We start from the raw sequence: 20,775 nt of genomic DNA, 5'->3' as shown, positions 1-20,775 counted from the left end.
AGAGACCTGCCTTCCAAGCCACCTTTGCATCAGCTCTATTGTTTCTGTCCCTGTAATTGTATTAGCATCCAGCCAGTCCACTCAGGTCTTTGGACTCCAGGCCCAGGGCTCTAACCACTGCCTCACATTGTCAGGCTCAGGCTTCCATCATCTTCTCCAGCTTCCTCCAGTGTTCCCCTCCCTCTCCTCCCTTCTCCATTGCCTTTTGGGGGCCCCTGGCAGTGTAGGCTCCCTCAGCAGCCAAGTAAGGGAGGGGTATCTGCTGCCAGAGGTCACTGAGGTCACTGGAAACACCGACCCAATTCCCCAACATCCACCTTCCAGCCCTCTCAGCCTCCTGTTTGACACTGGGCCATAGAGTCTGGACAAAGGCAGTGTATGCAGACACTAGTTCTGAGGCTGCCCACCCACCTGCTGGACGGCAGACTTTCTCCCTGGAGACTCACAAAGACCTCCCTCCCCCCCCCCACCTACTCAGGCCCCTCCCATTAGTGCCGCTCCCCCTGCCCTGCCCGCCCACCTCCGCCCCCCCCCCCCCCCCCCCCCCCCGGCAGTGCTGCTTCCCTCCCCAGGCTTCCCCACCTTGGTCTCTGCCCCCACCCTCTCTGGCCTCCCCCCTCCCTTTCTTTCTGCCCCACCCTCTCATTTGCTTAAGCGACTGGCAGCTTTGGCCATGCCTGGCATCCCTACCCCCTAGCCTGCTGGCCCCTCATTGATAGGCATGCAAATTCCCAAACGGAATCCAATTAATACCCAAATGAGGGCTAGGAGGTGGGGGCCAAGCCAGGGTTCTGAACCTCCAATATTTGTCTCTGATTTGAATGTCCTTTGTGGCTGGCCAGGGTTTGAGCCCTTCTGGCTGCCCTCCCCACCCAAAGCAACTGATCCCCGTGGGGTTCACTCTTCACTTTTTAATTCCGCCTTTGTTCAGAACTTTCTACTCCGAAGCCTTTTCCCCTTGGCATCTTGTGAGGTAGTGAGCTCCCCATTCCTGGAGGTCTTCAAGGAAAGGCTGAGCGACTACTTGTCAGAACACACAAATTCGTGCATACATCCGTTGTAGCATGACATTGTAACTCCATCACACATCAGCGTGTGTGTGTGTGTGTGTGTGTGTGTGTGTGTGTGTGTGTAGGTAGCAGGATCAGAAAGGCTTTCGAGGGGGCCCTGGGTCCAAGAGGTGCATTGGGGAAGCCATCCCTGCAATGCCAGGGAGGGCATTGGGGGAGGGGGGGCATATCCCCTGCCCCTTCTGCCTCTTCCCTGTTCTGTGCCCAGCGGAGCAAGATGCCCCCTCACACACACACACATGCATGAACTTGTAACCCAATGCAGCTCTGTACTCGGGATGGCAGCCATGTATGTATATGTGTGTGTGCCTAAAGGCATGAGTCGTTCAACACCTGTGCACATTATGCATGTATGCATATGTGTTCGTGTACTATGGCCCACCTACATATGTGTGTGTAAAAATGTAACCCTGGTTACATGCGTCTGTCCTGTGTACGCATGGACCGTGAAGCCCTCATGATGCCTTCAAGCATGTATCACGCATGTGTGCTCAACCCCTATTATACCTGTGTGCACCGTGACCCCAGGTATACATGCATGGATCATATGTACTGTGGAAGTCCTGCGGCTTTCCTACGTGCAGAAGCAGGTTTGCAATGTAGCCCTAGAAACCTGTGTAGACATGGTGGTTCAAGCCGTGTGTGAATTGTACATGTACAATCTATGGATGGAAAGTCATCGCAGCCACAGACGAGTGTGCAAACATCCCTGAAACATTGCACACGAATGTATACATGATTATATGGGCCGTCCTGGATGTAGATGTAAGTGAGTAAGCACGGATGTATGTGCATGCATGTCTGTGCAACTAACCCCAGTGACATCTGCATATGGAGTCTGGGCGTACCACAACATGGCATGCTGGACAGTGGTCTGAGCTCTGGCCGGAGAGCCACCGAAACCCCCACCCCCTCCATTTCAATATGAAAGGCCCAGTCTGCCTGGGGACTCCCAGGACCAGTTGGTCCCTGAGCAGGCCCAGTTGCTCACTGCAGGGGGCCGGGCCGCTGGGGGCAAAGACAGGTTTGGATCCATCCCAAGGGCCCTGCTGCATTCAGGGGCCCCTCGCTGATTGATTGGCCCCATTAATCACTGGTGGGCAGGTGGGAGTGGGGGTAGGCAACAGGGCCCCTTAGAAGGCTGAGGGGAGTGTTGGGGGGCTCCGAAGCAGCCATGGGGACCTTGGGGGGAGGAAAGGGGATGGACAGATGGGCACATGGCTCTGTGCCCTGCACCTGCTGGGGGAGGGGCATTGGCAGCAAGTGTTCCTCTCCCACCCCCTCCTTCCCCTCCCTCACTCTTCCTCCTAGGCTCTGAAGTCACTGAGGGAAAGCCTGGATCCTTCTCTCCCAGCTCCCCCCTCCCCAAATTCACCCCTCCACCTCCAATAACAACCCTGGAAAGGATGGCTGGTTCTGAGAGGCCCACTCTCCAGGGCCTGTCTCCCCAGGCTACCCAGTCCTTCTTGGTTCCCCCTCAGAGTTTGGGAACCGAAGACGTTTCAAGGGCTTGAGTGGAACACTGAAAACAAAGGTGGAGGGGAGGTCAGAGGAATCTTAACCCTAAATGCCTAAATCACATCCTTCGTTCTGGATGGCTGAGTGGGGCGGGGCGGGGGGGGGGGAGCTGGGGGAGGGACACGGACAGACTCTATCTCAGCAGGGAGCCTAGAGCCACAGTTTAAATGACCTTCAGCCAAGCTGGGCCTCAACTCACCCCCCCCCCCCCCCGTATAAAAAGGGGGAGGGGTGAGATGACCTCTAAGGCCTCATCTGCCTCCAATACCCGCCCCACTGGGCTCCGCTGTCAGACAGCTCCAGCTCTGGGCAAGTACCCCTGGCCTGGAGCTGGGAGCTCCTTTCTGGGGTCCCCCTTCTTCTCAGGTTCATTCCCCTCTAGCTGTGCCTCATGGGCAGTGTCCTAGCCAACAGTCCTCAGTGGTTCCTTCACGCCTCTGAGATCCAAGACAAGCCCCTCTGACCTTGGTCATTGCTTGGGTAGCCTGATCCTTGTAGGGAGGAACCATCAGCTTGTGAGTTTTCTTGGGAGGCCTCTGGGCCGGGTTATCATTATAGAGAAGCCCCCAACATTAATGCCAGCCTAGGATAGAGGAGAAGCACCTTACAGTTGTAGACAGACCTAGAAGGACCTGAGAGGCATCTGATCCAAGCCCTTCATTGCTCACCTGAGGTACTCTGCCTCTGAATCAAGTACTTTCCCCACTGTCTTTGGGGCTAAAAGTATGATTCAAACCTAAGCCCTCTAATTGAATCAAGGCCTCTTCCCACTGATTTTGGGGCTAAGGGCTCTCTTGGCACACAGGAAACACTCCTTTGAGGAGGGATAGATCTAGACATGGTCCACACTGGCCCTCCTGAGCCTTCCCCCACTCTATGACATTGTCCCCAAGGCCTCTCCCTTTGTCCCTACCCCCAGGAAAAGCTCTGACCTCAGTCACTCCTCCTCTCAGACCGTGGAACACCTCCCGTCCCCACCAGAGGATCTCTAAGCCTGAGCTCCACTATCTTCTGGAAAGGAGTCTTCAGGGGTGGGGAACCTGTGGTCTCAAGGCCACATGTGGCCCTCTAGGTCCTCAAGTGTGGCCCTTGGCCTCAAGGCCACTGCTTCCTGATTTCTAGGTCCTTCCCCTGGGGAATCAGGGTCATGATTAGGGGTCAGGTTGGGGTGGGATTAAGGACAGGATGTGAGGAAGAGAGGGGATCCCCAAACACAAACATCACCTACTTCCTAAGCCTCCAGAAACCCCGGGGGTTTCCTCCTGCCCTTGGGAAAGTTCAAAGCATCTGATGCTGCCAGGAGTGACTGATGGGGGCCCCACTCCATGCCCTGAGGGAGCCTGCCACAGGCACACACAGACTGGCACCCAGCCACATGCCCCTCTGCCCCCCAGCTCAGCTGGGCTTTCCTCCCTTTGGCTCAGTCCATCAGACCCTCCACACAGACCCTCTCCACAGGGCTTAGAGCTCAATGACATCTGGTCTGACCCCCTCATTGTAAAAGGAAGAACAAGGAAAAAAGGAGGGAAACTGAGGCCCAGGGATCAGTAGGAAAACCAGGATTTGACTCATCCTGGCTACAGTCAATGTTCTTCCCAATAGAGTAAGCTGGATGCTCTGCCCAGATCAGGAGGATGGGAGGAGGAAAACCAAGAAGAGCCCTGGACTCAGCCACCACCCCACCCCCAGCCCATTGTACGGATGGCAGCAAGGCCCAACATACCACAAGGCCTCACTCAGGCTCTCAAAGGAAGTTAGCCTCACTATCCACGCTAGGATAACCCAACCAGTAGACAAGGATTCCTGGTCCGTACTGGGAGGCAGCTGGAAGGGAGCTGTCCATGAGCATGTGTGGCTAGGGCAGGCACAGTGATGGGCAGCAGCCAGGGCCAGGGGGGAACAGAGAGAGGAGTAGGCAGCGCCACCCACAATCCCAAGCTGCTCTTCTCCCAGTAGGCAGCAAGTGGGAACCCCATAATCTCCAATGGGGGAGAGAAAAAGGGGAAGGGGCATGTGGACTCAGCATATTATAAAAACTGCTGCCCTCAGAAACCCAGAGAAACCTCAGAGGTCCATCAGCTCCATCCCAGGACAGACTAAGAATCCACCCCCAAACATCCCCCCAAATGAGCCGTCCCCTCCAGCACAATCAGTTCAGGCCTTTGTCTCCTCCTGCCTGAACTGTGGTAATTGCCCACAAACTGCCGAGATGATCTCCCTCCACAATCCGAGCTCCATTCAGATGCCAATATTTTTGTAAAACATCATCTGACCACATCCCTCCCCCGATCCATAAATGCCATGGCTACTCATTACCTCCAAGATAAAAGCCTTGTAGAAAAAAAAGTAAAAGCCTTCCTAACTTAAATACATCCTACCTGTGCAGTCTTCCAGTCCAGTTCCCTCCTGGCTGTGGTCTGTTTGCCTCAAGTGTCCATCTTCCAGTCTATCTCCCTTACCTTAGAATCTGATTGTTTCACTGCCCTGCCCTAGAAACTTCACTGGCTCCCTATCACTGCTAAGATAAAAAAAAAAAACCAGCTCCTCTGGTTAGCTTTTAAATCCCTTACACCCCAGTCCCAACCCATGCTTTCAATCTGTTATGGTACCTCTGATGTCTAATGGAGAGGTGACCCATTCCTCACCAAGGCCATCCTTTCTATGTATTCCTGTTCTTGTTCCCCTCCTGTCTTCTCCAGCTGATTGCCCTCTTAATCATCTTCTCTTTCTCTCTCTTTCTGTTTCTGTCTCTCTCCTTCTGTCTCTGCCTCCCTCTGTCTCTGTCCTCCTTCTTTCTCTGTTTCTGTCGCTCTCTCTGCCTCCCTGTCTCCCTCTGTCCTCTCTCTCTGTCTCTTACTCTCTGTCTGTCTGTCTGTCTGTCTCTCTCTCTCTCTCTCTTTCTGTCTCTGTCTCTGTCTCCCTCTATCTCTGTCTGTCTCTCTTCTTCAGTGTCTCCCATCTACTGATTCCTTCCTTGTGGCTTACAAAGTCTCCTCTGTCCTAAAAAACAAACAAACAACAACAAATCGCTAGATCCTACCATGGAGTCATTTTCCTGTATCTCTCTGCCCTTTGACAGGTGAGTTTCTAGAAGAGACATTCACCCGTGGCCTCAACTCACTTCTGGAGCCGTTCTGGCTTCCAGCCTCACCCTTCAGCTGCCCCTGCTCCCTCCAGTTACCAGCAGCTTCTGAATCACCAGATCCCCCGGCCCTTCCCCCACCCTTATCCTCTCGAGGTCCTCCTGGACACTCTCTCCTTTCTGGGTTTCCACGGCATTCCTACTCATGAGATGCAGTGTATGCTAGTAGATAGAGCTACAGCCTGAGGATTAGGAAGCCCTGGGTTCCTCTGACTGTTACTGGCTGTGTGACCTCAGGCAAAGCATAGCCCATAATTGTCCCCAGGCCACTGAGTCACTAAGTTGTAGAGATGCCCTGGTAAAGTGGGCACTTCCCCACACAAGCTCCCTACCGATAGTCACAGGTGCAGTCAAAATGAAGGGAAAGCAGAACTTGTGGCATCCGGGCTCTTTCCTGGAATATTCCTCTTCTCTCTCTCCACATCCCCTTGATGACCTCATTGGCTCCCAAGGCTTCAGTGATCATGTCTGTGAAGATGGCTCCCAGATCTCAAGATTATGTAACTCCTGACTCAATCAATTCTAATGGATTCCAAATGCTTTGGGCTTTAAATATAAGCTTTCTAGGGCTGGATCTAGGGAGCTGAGGGTCACTCCCACTCTTGGAAATCCCTGGTGTCCTCCAAAGCTCATCCCACATGCATGAAGCCACCCCCTCCACTGTCTTGTATTGATTTTGCATGTACTCATATGTGTACGTTCTCTCACCCCCAATAGAGAATTCCTTGAAAGAAAGGGCAGCTTCATTTCTGTCTTTGTATCCTCTGCACTTGATCTAATATGTAACACACAGTAGGTGCTTAATGAAGGCTGGTTGATTGATGGAATAATTTATTTTTTAAAAAATTGTTCATTTATTTTTGGCATTCATTTTTTAGGGGGTAAGGCAGGGCAATTGGGGTTAAGTGACTTGCCCAAGGTCACACAGTTAGTTAGTAAGTATGTCAAGTGTCTAAAGGCTGAATTTGAACTCAGGTCCTCCTGACTCCAGGGCCAGTGCTCTACTCAGTACACCACCTAGCTGCCCCATGACATTCATTTTTTTAAATTTTGAGTTCCAAATTCTCTCCCTCCCTCCAGCCCTTCCTGAACCATGGAGAAGGCAAGCAGTATGGTGTCAGTTATACCTGTGAATTCATGTATTATCCATGTCGGGGGGAGAAAAAGAAAAAGCAAGAAAATTAAAAAGTGGAAAATGTGTGCTTCAATCTGCACTCAGAGTTCAGCAGTTCTCTCTCTGGAGACAAAGAGCATTCTTCATCATGGGTCCCTTGAAATTGTCTTGGATCATCGTATTGCTCAAAGTAGCTAAGTCTTTCCCGTTTGATCATTGTTACGAAGATGCCACTAACAGAAGCAGTGTTCTCCTGGTTCTACTCACTTCACTTTACTTCAGTTCATGTAAGCCTTCCCAGGATTTTCTGAAACCATCTTCCTCATCATTTCTGATAGCACGATGGTACCCCATCACATTCATATACCAGAACTTGTCCAACTATTCCCCAATTGATGGACTTCTCCATGATGGAAACATTTGTTAAGCATCTACAATGTGCCAGACACTACTCTAGGCAGTGGGCACACAAAGACAAAAATGAGAGAGTTCCTCTCCTCAAGTAGCTTCTATTTTACTGGGGAATAGAACATACAAAATACAACACAATATACAAATAAATCTGAGGGATCATTTGAAGAGAAAGAGACCACTAACACTTGAGAAGTTCAGGAAGGGAGCAGCTGAGATGAGCCTTAAAGGAAGCCAGGACTGATTCTAAGAGACACAGGGGGAGGGTCAAGCACATCCTGGGAATGGGGGCAGGAAATAGAATGCAGAATTCAAGGAAGAAAATGTAAGCCAGGTTGTCTGGAAGGCTAGTATCATGAAGAAGACTTGAAAGGCAGGTAGAATCTACATTGGCTCCCACGGGACTTTAAATGACCAGCTGAGAAGTTTGTACTTTATCCTAGATAGAGCACTAGGGAGGTCTTATGGGCTCTTGAGCAAGGATGGGATGTGGTCAGACTTTTGCTTTTGAAAGATAGGCCCAATGATGAGGTCATTACAATCCTCCAAGGAAGAAGAAGTGAGGGCTTGACTTCCAGAGCCAGCTGTACAGAAGGGAGAAATGTGGGGAGAGAAGAGATGGACATAGAAACAGGAACTCAATAACAGATTGGGCTAGGAGATGAGGGACAGGGAAGAGTTAGGATGACACCAAAGGTGAGTGACCAAAAGACAATGAAGTCCTTGGGGAAAATAGGGAAGTTAGGAGGAAGGGTAGGTTTAGGGGGAAAGATGATGAGTTCTGTTCTGCCCATGCTCAGTTTGAGATGGCAAGGTTGAAAGGATATCCAGGTATACTTGTCCACCAAAGAGCTGGTGCTACCAGACCATCAAGAGAGAGACTAGGGATACAGATATGGATTGGGGGATCATAGAGATGATAACAGAACTAATGAGAGCTGATAATATCACTGACAGAAGGAAGGGGAGGAAAGAAGAGGGAAGGAGAGGGGAGAAGAGGGAAGGGAAGGGAAGGGGAGGGGAGGAGAGGGAAAGAAAGAAGAGGAAATGGGAGGGGAAGGAAGGAGAGTGTGAAAGCAAATACAAAACAACAAAGTCACAACACAGCAGTATAAAGATAGGCGCATACTGATAGTCTGCATCGTCCAGATGGAACGCATCCCACGGATCGATTGAAAATTCCGTGCTGTATGTTCAGTCTGTAATACTGTAAAAACACCAAAGAAAATTAACATCAATGAGATTATTTATTAGCGATGGAATTAACAAATCTAATATGCATTCCATGCAAATTTTTATTTTATTTGTTTGCTCATGAAAATTAAAACCCACAGGCGGGCCACATACAATTGCACTGCAGGCGCATGTGGGTCCAAGGGCTATATTTTGGGCGGCCCTGCAGGAGGTTTTCCTTGAGCACGAAGCCTCAATGACCTCAGAATTATCTGAACTCAAGAGCATAACTGTTCTGAGTAATTTATTTTAAAACAGTTTTACAAAAGAAATAATGGCCATCTCTTCCCTGACACTGTCACCCACTTAGCACCAGTTCCTACCATGGCACACTTGGACTAGCCTGTGGAAATCTCTCGGGTCTGTTCTGCCCTTTCCCTGGCTGTCCCCATGCCTGGAATGATCTCACTCCTCTTCTCCCGGCTTCTGTTTCCTTTCAGGACTCAACTCAAACCTCAACTTCTGCAGGAGACCTCTCTCCCTTCCTCTTCCCACTGACCCTGTCTAGATCTTGGGTGTATGCATCTCATTGCATGTCACCTCTCCCAACGAGCTCTTTGGAGGAAGAGCCCTTTTATGTATCCCCAGAACTTAGCACACAGTGCCTGCTACAAAGTAAGGACTTGTTGGTTCTTGATTGACATTCTCAAGAAAAATAATATATTGAATAAAAGCAGGTGATACCTGAACTATTTCTACTTTGATTTTTAAAGATAGAACTCAGCTGCAGAAACCAAGGATGTTTAACCTGGAGAAGAGGAGTTCCAGGGGGACATGGCTGGCAGCTGTCTTTAAATATTTGAAGGACTGTGGTGAAGGCAAGATAAGCCTTGTTCTCCTTGGTCTCAGAAAGCAGAACCAGTATCAATGGGTGTGTGGGTGTGTGTGGGGGTGGGGGGGTGAGTATGGGTGGGTGGATGTGCGGGTGTGCATGTGCCCACGCAGTGTGTGTGTCTGTGTGTTGGGGGGTAGATGTGTGTAGGGGTGTGGGGGTATGGAGGTGAAGGTGGGGTCTGAGGGTGTGAGTGTGGGTGGGTGGATGTGCTGGTGTGTGTTGGGTGACTACGTGTGTGGGGGGATAGATGTGTTGGGGGGTGTGGTTATGTGGGTGAGGGTGGGGATGTTTGCAAAGAGGTCAATTGAGGCTGGTGGTCAGGAAGAACTTCCCAGCAATGAAGGTTGTCCCAGTGTGGAAGGTGCTGTCTCAAGAAGTGGTAGCTTCTCCCCCACTGGAGGGAATGACCGAATGACCCCATATCTAGTGTGCTTCGTTGGGGATTCTTGCTTAGGTCTGGGGTAAACTGACTATCCTGAGTTCCTGGCCAGCTCTAAGAGTCTGTGATTCTTTGAAGGAAAAGAGTATGTGCCGTCAAGGTTAACCAGCCAAGAGCCGCAGCCTTAGCTGGGGATGGGTTCCCTCCATGTTGCTTTTCAACCTCTCCTCGGGACATGTCATTGCTGGTGCCGGTGCTGGGCACATCGTTCTCTGTCTAATGCCCCCTAGCCTCTTCATTGCTTCACAGAAGGATTTCCCTCCACATTTCAGAAGCTCAGGAGTAGGGGCCCAGCAGGTGGATGGTGGGGTTGGCCAGGGCTGGGGACCAGGGCAGGAGGCTAGGGTTTCGAGGGGGCAGGAGTCAGGGGCAGCCTGGTACCTACCTCTCTGTTCTCTTTGGAGAGTGTCGCTGCCTTTGTCCTCCTCTGGCCTCTTCCCGTTTCTTGTGTTTCGCCCATCTCAGGCAGTGTGTCTTGCTGGGGTCTCTGTTCTCAATGTCTTCTCTGTCTCTCAGTCTCTCTTTGTCATCACTCTCCCACCCCTAGCCCTGACTTGACCAAGACTCAGACACTCTACAATGCACTGCCTTGTATATTTTACATTTCAACTCTATTTGCAGCCTAGATTTACCAGGTAACCCTCCCCCACACACACATACACACCTCCCTTCCTACCCTGCCCCCCCCCACTAAAACCTGCACTAGCCTATCTGAGGAACGGCTTCTGGAAACCACAATGTAAGGCAACCCTCCCCCTTCTAAAGCAGGCAGAGCTTTGGGGTTATGGGGACCATGGGGACTCCAGGATTTCGAGCTGGCAGAGACCTCCCCTTGTTTTACAGAGGAAAGACCTGGGGCAGCCTAGAGAGGGGAAGGGGCTCACTCAAGGTCCCACAGGTAGGGGTTACTCATCCCAACCCATTTCTGTTTCTAGGGAGGCTACTTTGCTCTGGGATTTCTAGGTCATTTGGGGGCTCTTTGGGGAGCTGCAGCAGAGCTCACATGGCCCTCTCCTTTTCCTTGGGGTTGCAGTATGCTGGCTTCTCTCCCTGCTGGCTCAGGGACAGTTGTTAGGGCATGTTGTCCTGTTTTATGTAATTTGAGTTTATTTATATTTTGTCAAGGTACCCAGTGGCCCTGGGGCGAGGGTGTCGCGAGCCTGTACTAATGATAGCTCAAAGCTTCACCAGGGCTTGAACAAGAGCAGAAGCAAAGAGGAGCCATCACATTATGCTGGGGTCCCAGGGCTGTTGGGGGACTACTGGGGGAGGGCTCAGTCGGTGCCTTTCCCTTCCCCTCCCAGGAGGAGGAAGGCAAATTGAGACTCACTCTTCAAAGTCCAGTGGCTGAAGGATTCTCTGAAGGCATCCAACCCAGCTCAAACCAAGTCCCCTCTACCAGGTGGGCATCCAGCCTTCCTTTGGAGGCTGCTGGTAACTGGGTGCTCACTTCCTTCAAAGGCAGCCCAGCCCACTTCTGGGAAGCTTGGAGTCTCAGGAAGTTTTCTTGACCTTTGGTCTAAATTCACTTCTTTTCATGTCCCCACGCCCCCACCCCCACTGCCCCAAACAACCTCCCCCTTCCAGTGCTAGAGAACAGCTACTGCCTCTCCAGTCTTCTATTTTCCATGTCACCACTTGGTGGCCTGACCCTCCCCACCCTGGCTGCCATCCTCTGGACCCTCTCTAGGTCCTCGATGTCCTTGCTAAACTGTGGTACCTCCAGTCATGGTCTGAGCATGGCAGAGCACGGTGGGACCAGCACCTCCTTGGACTGGGACACTCGATTGTGAAATCCAGCCCAAGACCACGTCAGCTTTTCTGACCTCCACATTGGCCACATTCCCTTCCAGAAGATTTTGAGTTTTAAATTTTCTCTCCCTCCTTCCCCTCTCCCTCCCCAAGATGGTGTGCAATCTGATATAGGCTCCACATATACATCCATATTAAATATATTTCCACATTAGTCATGTTGTAAAGAAGAATGAGAGCCAATGGGAGGGACCACAAGAAAGAAACAAAACAAAACATCCAAAAAGAGAGCGAGAGCATAGTCTGCTTCGATCTGCGCTCAGACTCTCTAGCTCTTTTTCTGGGTGTGGACGGCGTTTTCCATCATGAGTCTTGTGGAGTTGTCTTAGATCCTTGCATGGCTGAGGAGGTTGGTCATTGTGTTTCTGTGTACTGCTGCTGTGGACAGTGTTCTCCTGGTTCTGCTCACCTCACTCAGCATCAGTTCGTATAAGTCTTTCCAGGTTTTTCCGAAGTCCCTCTGCTCACCATTGCTTAAAGCACAATAGTATTCCATTACATTTATATCACACGACTTGTTCAGTCATTGCCCAACGGATGGGGATCCCCTCAATTCCCAAGTCCTTGCCGCCACAAAAAGAGCTGCTATAAATGTTTGTACACGTGGGTCCTTTTTCCTATTTGTATGACCTCTTTGGGATACAGACCTAGAAGTGGTATTGCTGAGTCAAAGGCTATGCACAGTTTTGCAGCCCTTTGGGCATAGTTCCAAACTGCTCTTCAGAATGGTAGGATCAGTTCAGGACTCCACCAACAATGCATTAGTGTTCCAATTTTCCCACATCTTCCCCAACATTTATCATTTTCCTGTTTTGTCACATGTGCCTATCTTATAGGTGTGATGTGGTACCTCAGAGTTATTTTGATTTGCATTTCTCTAGTCAATGGTCATTTAGAGCACTTTTTCACATGACTATAGATAGCTTTAATTTCTTCCTCTGAAAACTGCCTGTTAATATCCTTTGACCATTTATCAATTGGGGAATGACTTGTATTCTTATACATTTGACTTAGTTCTCTGTATATTTGAGAAATAAGGCCTTTATCAGAGATAGTGGCTATAAAAATTGTTTTCCAGCTTTCTGCTTCCCTTCTAATCTTGGTTGCATTGGCTTTGTTTGTGCAAAAACTTTTCAATTTAATGTAATCTGAATGATCCATTTTGCATTTCATGGTGTTCTCTATCTCTTGTTTGGTCATCAATTCTTCCCTTCTCTATAGATCTGATGGTGAAACTATTCCTCGCTCTGCCACTTTGCTTATGGTATCAGCCTTTATATACCCATACCCATTTTGACTTCATCTTGGTATAGGGTGTAAGACATTGCTCTATGCCCAGTTTCTGCCATATTATTTTCCAGTTTTTGACCACTGTGTCTTGTGTCCCTACCCTAGTCTACCGATCCACCACTCTGTTTCTCAGCCAGCACCAAGTAATTCTGATGACTGCTGCTTTATGACTCAAGTTAAGATTTGGTACAGCTAGGACCTCCACATGCTACTGTGGACTCAGGCTGGGCTCACCCTTAGCGGCCCTTCCCCCATGGAGGGGGCAGACCAGGAAGCCCATGGATCTCACCTCCAAGCCTGAGTTCTAGGCAGCACATGAGGGTGATCTAACCATATTTATTAGGAATAAATAATAAAAGTGACAGCTCACATTTATATGGAATTTTCAGGTACTTTACAGGTTTTTCATTGGAGCCTCAAACAACCTGGTGAGGTAGGTAACATCAGGCCCATCGTACAGATGAGGCATCTGAGGCTGAGAGAGGGTAAATGGAGAGGCTAGTAAGTGCCTGAAGCAGGGTTTGAATTCGGGTCTTCCTGCCACCAAATCCAGCACTCTCTCCTTCCATCACACTGACCTTCCCAGACTAATATTGGAGGAAGCAGCAGATCAGAATTATTGGTATGTTGAAAGTCCTAAATGTTTGTAGAGAAAAATGTGATTAAAACAACCACAGCAACAACTTGTTCAGGCCTCTAAGTCCCTTTAAGGCCAACAACATGGAGGTCTTGAAAGGATCTGCTTTCAAAAGTAGACTATACCTATATTTACCAATCGCTTCAGGCAGTTCTAGGATCTCCTGAGGGCTTGAATGTAGTTTTTCTTCAGTACACAGGTTCACAGGTTGTGTTAGCAAACCCTCTCTTCGTGGAAGTGCAAAGGTCTAGCTTGGTCCTTGTCTATCGCCAACTCTAAATCAATTCACTTCCCTAGGGCTGAGATTTCCTTCGACACCCTACCTTTCACCAGCATGGCTCTGAGCCCCCAATCTAGACAGACCCAGCAGAAGCCCCATCTCTTTTTATCAGAATCCCAGAGTTTACAAAACCCGAGAGGGATTTTTAAGAGATGGCCAGGTCCAATTTTACAGATTGGTAAACTGAGCTCCAGAGATGTTAATCTGCATTGCTGCTCCATGCCACCCCTCCTCATGCATTACCACTCCCATTTTCCGGGTATGGGAACTAAGGCTTGGGGAGCATCCATCTCTGGCCTAACGTCACAGAGGCAAGTTTGGAAGCCCAGACTCTGAAACCAAATCTAGTCCCAAAGACCTTGCTCTCATGTGGTGACGCCTGTCCAGGCGCCAGTGATCTCTCCTGATGCAGACAGTCCATTCGCACGCATCATGTGGATCACACACTGTGGCTCTTGGTTAGTCTTCCTTGCTCTATTCTGGTTCCCAGGGTTTGTAAGAGATTTAAGTGATGAGAACAGTGAAGTTGCTACCTCTAAGAGATTATGGGACTCAGGAAACACTTCAGAAAGATTCTCTCTCCAGTTTAGGCTTCATCCCCACAAGAAATCTGAGAGAGAAATGGACTGAGGCTTGACTTCAGCAACAGACACAAGACAGACAGAGACAGAGACAGAGACAGACAGAGAGAGATGGCGAGAGAGAACTAGAATAGAGGAAAGAGGGGAGGGGGAGGGGGATGATAGAGCTATGGGACATGGAGAAAGCCTTGAAAAGAGGTGTGTGACTGGAGTCTCTTCATCTCGGAGATGCTGCCAACCAGTGAAATCCCAGCCAGGCCCAGGCCCCAGCTGGAGACACTTGTCATCCACTCACTCTGTTCTGTGGGGTTGCTGGATTCCAGCCCACCTCCCCTGGGTGACTCAGTGAAATGGAAGCACTTCCAGGACATTCTTTGGGTGCCCACCAGCACTCAGCACACAACCCTGTGCCTGGTACTCAGGAGGTGCTCAATAAATGCCCATTGAGTTGAGAATAGATAAGGAATTCTGGAGCACCAGAAGTCTGAGGAGAGGGGGCGGGGCAAGGCTCCGGGGGAGGGGTCGTCAGCCAATAAATATCGCTTAAGTACCTACTGTGTGCTGGGCACTGAACCAAGCACTGGGGGTACCAGGGAAGGCAGAAGCCAGGCCCTGCCCTCAGAGCATGATGAAGGGGACAAACAGCCACACACAGACAAGCTACAGACTGGGCCGGTGGGACGTCAGCAGCAGAGGCAAAGGAGGAGGCTTCCTGTCCTAGGTGGGATTTTAGGGAGGCTTGGAGGAACATGGAAGCCAGGAAGCAGGGGTGGGCAGGGAGAACACTGCAAGGCTGGCACAGGCAGAGAAAATCAGAGCAGCTGGGGAGATGGAGCTGCCTGTTGGAGGAATAGCAGGGAGAGGCCAGGGTCACTGGCCTGAAGAGGATATGGGGACTGGCACATCAGAGCTGCACTCTGGCAGCCACGGAGGAGGAATTGAAGTGGGGAGAGACTTGTGTGAGGAAGAAGCCAACCAACAGGCCATGCAGACTCCAGGAGGGAGGCAAGGAGAGCGGCCCAGTGTGGTGGGCAGATCTGAGGAGAGAGGAGCCTAGTGGAGAGATGTCACTAAGGTACAGTGTACAGGCCTCAGGGACAGTTGGGTATGGAGGGTGAGAAAGGCATTGAGGAGGCCACCAGGGCTGGGAGTCTGGGTTACTGGGAGGACAGCGCTCCCTCTTAAGTAACAAGCAAATAAGGAGCAGAGGAGGTTTGGGAGGGGGTAGAAAATGAAGTCCACTTTGGATGTGTCCGGTCTCAGCTGTCTACAGGACTCCAGTTTGAAGAGGCTAATGGACAGTGGAGTGGCGAGATCGGCAGAGAGCTTAGTGCTGCAGGAATCATCAGCCCAGGGACCAGAACAGAGCACGGAGAGCAGTGAAGAGGTGCTGACCAGCTCCCAACGTGGAGGAGTCCCGAAGGCTGAGGGTGCCCAGAAGGCCACTCATTCTTCTTGCCCCTGCAGGCGCCCAGCCCACAGCTGCGTGTGTGCCCAGAGAGGCTGGGCAGCACCTCCTCTGCAAGGCCTGCCCCACCCTCGGCTTGCTGGGGCTCTTCCCGACACTGCCCGGGGCCAGGATTCCAGGGCGCTCCTTGCTAATGGTTATGCCGGGAACACCCCAGCTCAGCCCTAATTCCAGCTGCTTTGTTGGCGGGCTCCAGAGACCATGAGGTGGGAGGTTGAACTGCTCGTAAAAAACCCACAATGTCTGGGCCTTAAGGCTCCTGGGGCAAGGCTGGGGTCCTGGGAAAGGACAGGCCTGCCTCCTCCCAGTTCAGCAGCCTTGGGGTTTCCTGATTAGCAACTGCCCTGCCCCCTCCTCCAGGACAGCCAAAGGTGGCCTAGTTTCTTGGCTTACTCATCAGACTAGAGGGAGGGAAAAGTGTTAGCCAGGACTGGGGGAGGGCATCACATCTACCATGTCCCCCCTCCCTTCCATTGTACTGAAGGGGTCAGGCCCCTCCAGCCGTCCTGCTCACTCTGGAATTGGCATTGTGGCATTTGCCTAGGTTGGAAAGTGCCTATGCCCTCTCCTCTCCCAGAGATCCAGGCCGAGGGGGCAAGAGCTGGCTAACCTCCTCCTGGGAGCTAGGAGTCCTGTCTCTTCTCATACGCCAGGATTCTTCAGAGGAGCCCACTTCCACCTACTACAGGGCCCCAAGGCTCACTTCAGCACCTCAGCTTTCCCAACTGTCTAATGGGCACAAAAGAGAGACTGTCCACCTCTCTTCTCCCGGGACAAAGTTTCTACCCTTCCTCAGAGCCAGCACTGAGCTTTACAGTCATGTTATAAATAGATTGTGTTTTATTTATAAAATCCACTTTCCATAAAATAGGGTAATTCTTATGTACAGGGCAGACAGCCCCTCATACAAGGTCATCTGCCCAATGCCTTCAATCCAGCCTTCATCGAAGGCAGCCAGAGCCGGGCCAGGCCAGTCGGCTTGCCCCAGGAGCAGAGCGGGGCTGGGGAAGGGTGCCATGATCATGTTTACGGCCTTCCCAAGCTCCAGTACAAAATCTGTCTTTTGTTGATGCTATCCTCTGGGCCACAATTCCACTCATTAAAATAAAAAAAAGAGAGAGATTCTCTGTCCTCAGAACCCCTCCCCCCTTAACGAGAAGCAAGGGTGATTACACTCACCCCCCTCAAAATATTAACACGAAAAGTGGGGGACTGGAAGAGAGAAGGGAGGTAAAAGACAGGCTGTAGCTTCCAGACTGTCCCTCTGTCCCCTGCCTGTCCACCGCTCCCGGCCTCCCTCCCCCGAAGTCTGCAGCCAGCCGCAGCAGGCACGGCTCAAAGCGCAGGCTTCCTGGGTCCCTCGCCGTCCAGCAGCCAGGGTGAATCCTTGGCAGGTAGCAAGGTCAGGCTTTCTGCAGCTCCTTCACAGGTGGGGAGCAGGGAAAGCCGTCAGGTCCTGACTGGTTCCTCTCGGCATTCAGTGCTGCTGCGCGGGATAGAAACGGAGAACGAACGTCGCGAGCACCATAAAGCGCAGCCGGCAGAACCAGTTGTTCTCCCAGGGCCGGCCTCGGCCCCACCCCGCGGCCCCCCAGCCAAGCAGGCAGATCTTCTCCTCCGCCTCCTCCCGCAGGGCACCCAGACCCAGCGGGTGCAGCCCGGGCCAGACCGCCCCCAACGACTAGCTCGGCAGTTTCACCGCGGCTGTTGACTCGGCGTTTCACGGCCCGGGCCCGGAGGCGGGGGCTTCAAAGCCAACCTCGGGCTCAGCTTTTCCGTGAGTCAGGGCCTCTCCCCGCGCACCTTCCCTTCTCGGCCTCCCTCCTCAGACCCATTTGCATTGCAAAGTCACCCGCCTTCAGCGCTCTGAGCCCGAGGGAGCGGAGGAGCTGGGTGAGGGGTGGGGAATACCCCGCTCCCCCGGGCCAGCAGAACCATCAAAAGGAAGTTTGGCGATCCCCGGCTCAAACAAAGGCAGCCCCGGCAGCGGCTGGACCCGGGGGGGCGGGGGGCGGCGGACTGCGCCCCACTCGGGCTGCTTTGAGGCCCTCCTGCCCGAGGGCGCGTCGGCCGGTGTCTGCGGTGGGGAGGCGGAATCAGAGGGCGCGTCGGGCTGGTGTGTCCGAGCGGGGGCCGGGGCGGCGGCAGAGTCTCTGCCTGTCCACTGCGCCTGGTTACCTCGGGGGGCGGTGGACACGCCCTCTCAGTAGCCCCCGAACCAACTGGTGAAGTCCAGCAACTCCTGCTCCTCTGGGCTCAGCGCCCCCTCGTAACCACTCTCGTCAGACGAGTAAGGCGAGCGGGGGGAGCCGGGCACCGAGCTGCCCTCCCGGCCGGGCGACGACGAGTCGAAGGAGGGGGAGCCCGACGCGTAGGAGCCAGAGTACGGGCAAGGGCCCCCACTGCCCCCGCACGGGGCCCCAGCCCCGGGGGGCTGCGGGGACCCGGTGGAGCCAGCGGCCCCCGCGCCCAGGAGGCCCTCAGGGAAGGTGGCACCCATGGCATCTTGCTGAGCCAGCAGCTGCTGCAGGGCACGGATGTACTCGACGGCCGAGCGCAGGGTCTCCACTTTGCTCATCTTCTTGCTAGCAGCGCCGTTGGGGACGTGCTGCCTCAGCGTCTGGAAGCCCAGGTTCACCAGCTTCACGCGGTTGCGCTCACGCTCATTGCGCCGGGCCACGGCCGCCGCTCCTACCCCGGGGCTCGGGTCGGATCCAGGCTGCTGCTGCTGCGGAGGCTGCTGCTGAGGAGGCTGCTGCTGCAGGCCTAGAGGGCCCGATGCCCCTGGCGCTGGAGTCGGCCGCCGCTTACAGCGCAGCAGCTCTGGGGACGCTGGCCGCCGCCTCCGGGCAGTCCTCAGGGACGCGTGGGAAGGCCCCGGGGCGGGCGGAGAGTAGGCACTGGTGGCCACACAGAGTTGCAGCCTCTGACCGCCAGAGTCCAGGGGGCCGCTGCGGGCGAAAGGACGTGCGGGGGGCGCCAGCTGGCTCGGCGCTCTTCCGCAGCTGTCCATGTCCGATCTGGCCCGTCCGCGCAGCGGCCCCGGCCAGGGCTGCCGAGGCCACCTCCTTCGCGGGCAATGGTTACCCGCTGTGGCCGGAGGCGGAGAGGTGCAGCGCCCAGCTGGGGCCCGCGGGGACCAGGCGGGCAGGACGGCCAGGTCGTGCGATGGAAGGGCCGGGCTGGTGGCGGCGATCCTCAGGGCAGCGCGTGGGGCTCTCGCGTCCCGCGCGTGCTGTCGGCCACCTGCGGGCGCTCTCTTGCTCACGGGCTGGCTGGCTTGTCGCTGCGCCTTTCCCGGCCGTGGCCCGGGTGTCTTGTTTTTAAATGCACATGGAGCCCCAGCGCCCTCCCCTCGAGGAGCCAAACGTGCTGAGCCCCACTGGGGCGGGCGCTCCCGCCCTGCTCCCCCCTCCCCTCCCCTTGGGCTTGGGCGCTGTCCAAGCGTCCTCCTCCCGGCCCCCTTTTTCATCCCCACGCGCTGGGCGCACGCGGGGCGGGGCGGGAACGGGAGGAGGGGAGGGTAAAGGTAGGGAGGAGGCTGTCGGGGCGGAGGTGCAGGAGGCTGCGGCTGCCGCACGAGTCCTCCGGGGTGCTGGGGGTGGGCCGCACGCGCCTTGCCTCTGACCCACACCCACACAGCCCCCCTTCCCTTTCTCGGCTCGTTCCTCCCCTTCTCCAATTGGCCTCCTCCAATCGCGGCCAGCCGGGCGGGCCAATGGCAGTGGCCCACCCCCTCCCCCGCCCCCCAAGCCCAACCCCAGGAGATCCGGGCCCCGGCGCGTGGCTGCTGGCCCAGGTTTCCCGAACAACACCTGGCCCCGGGGTCTGGGGTCTGGCCCAGTTAGGGGGTTGGGAGATGAAGCTCGGGCTCACCTTGGAAGGGGCGGGATCAGGGCACTGCCGCCCTCCGCCCACCTGTGCGCCCGCCCCCTCCCCGCCCTTCGTTCTTTTAGTCGGTTCACCTAGCTGGGGGTCTGGGAGGAGAAGTAGCTGAGGTCCGCTGCGAGCGAATTTTCGGCCAGCTGCCCTGCCCGGGGCGGGGAGGCGGTGAGAGTGGGGGGCTTCAGGTCCAGCGGCCAGATGCGGCCCTCTGGCCTCTCGAGCTCTCTGCGCTGACAACCTCTGGCTTCTATGACTCTGTCCTGGTCTCTCCTCTCTCCACTGTATCCTCAAGGCGACTGCCCCTCCTTCACTATCCTCCTCCTTTTGGGGCCCTCTCTTTCATCTGTCTGTCTGTCTTTCTGCTAATGTCTGTCCCTTCTACTGCTGCCTCACTATCTTCTGTCTCTCTTCTCTCGAGGTATATTTGCCTGGATGTCTCCCATTCTGTCTCTCTCTGTCGCTCTTTGTCTCTGCCTCTCTCTCTCTCTCTCTCTCTCTCTCTCTCTCTCTCTCTTTGTTTCTCTGTCTCTGTCTGTCTCTGTCTCTCTGTCTCTCCGTCTCTCCGTCTCTCTCTGTTTCTCTGTCTCTGCCTCTCTGTCTCTGTCTGTCTCTCTGTCTCTGTTTCTCTGTCTCTCTCTGTCTCTGTCTCTCTCTGTCTCTCTGCCTTTGTCTCTGTCTCTGCCTCTCTGTCTTTCTCTGTGTCTCTGTCTTTTTCTCTCTCTCTCTCTGTCTCTGTTTCTCTGTCTCTGTCTGTCTCTGTCTGTCTCTGTCTCTCTCTCCTTCTGTCTTTTCTCCATTTCCCTGGAGTGTCTGTCTGTCTGTCTCCGCCCCCCCCCCTTCTTTGGTTAGTCTGTCTCTCCTTGTCTCTCCTCCGTGCCTGCCTCCCCTACACTTTCCTCTGTGGATCTGCCTCTGTCTCTTGCACTTTTTCTTTCCTCTGTATTCTGCTTTTCTGTGGCTGCCACTCAGTCTTTTTTTCTTTCATGTCTGCACTTGGAGCCTCTCTCAGGCTCATGTGTCTGCCTGCCTGCCTGTCTCTCCCTCCCTCTCCAGGTGAATC

The 20,775-nt window shown here is 53.6% G+C and overlaps 1 protein-coding gene across 1 annotated transcript; it reads right to left on the bottom strand.

The window, feature by feature from the left end:
• Positions 1 to 18,033: 18,033 nt before the first annotated feature.
• ASCL2 (achaete-scute family bHLH transcription factor 2) lies at positions 18,034 to 18,843 on the bottom strand. The gene has a single exon (XM_036762519.1). The coding sequence runs from the start codon at positions 18,841 to 18,843 to the stop codon at positions 18,034 to 18,036; it is 810 nt and encodes a 269-aa protein (XP_036618414.1).
• Positions 18,844 to 20,775: the final 1,932 nt, after the last annotated feature.

This window comes from Trichosurus vulpecula, chromosome 6, assembly GCF_011100635.1.
Source record: "Trichosurus vulpecula isolate mTriVul1 chromosome 6, mTriVul1.pri, whole genome shotgun sequence".
Classification (NCBI taxonomy): Eukaryota; Metazoa; Chordata; class Mammalia; order Diprotodontia; family Phalangeridae; genus Trichosurus; species Trichosurus vulpecula.
The sequence above is the reverse complement of the archived record's forward strand: the minus strand, read 5'-3'. Positions and strand labels throughout refer to the sequence as shown.

Excerpts from the sequence above, each read along its gene's own strand:
- ASCL2 (XM_036762519.1), bottom strand. The coding sequence starts at position 18,843 with ATGGACAGCTGCGGAAGAGCGCCGAGCCAGCTGGCGCCCCCCGCACGT.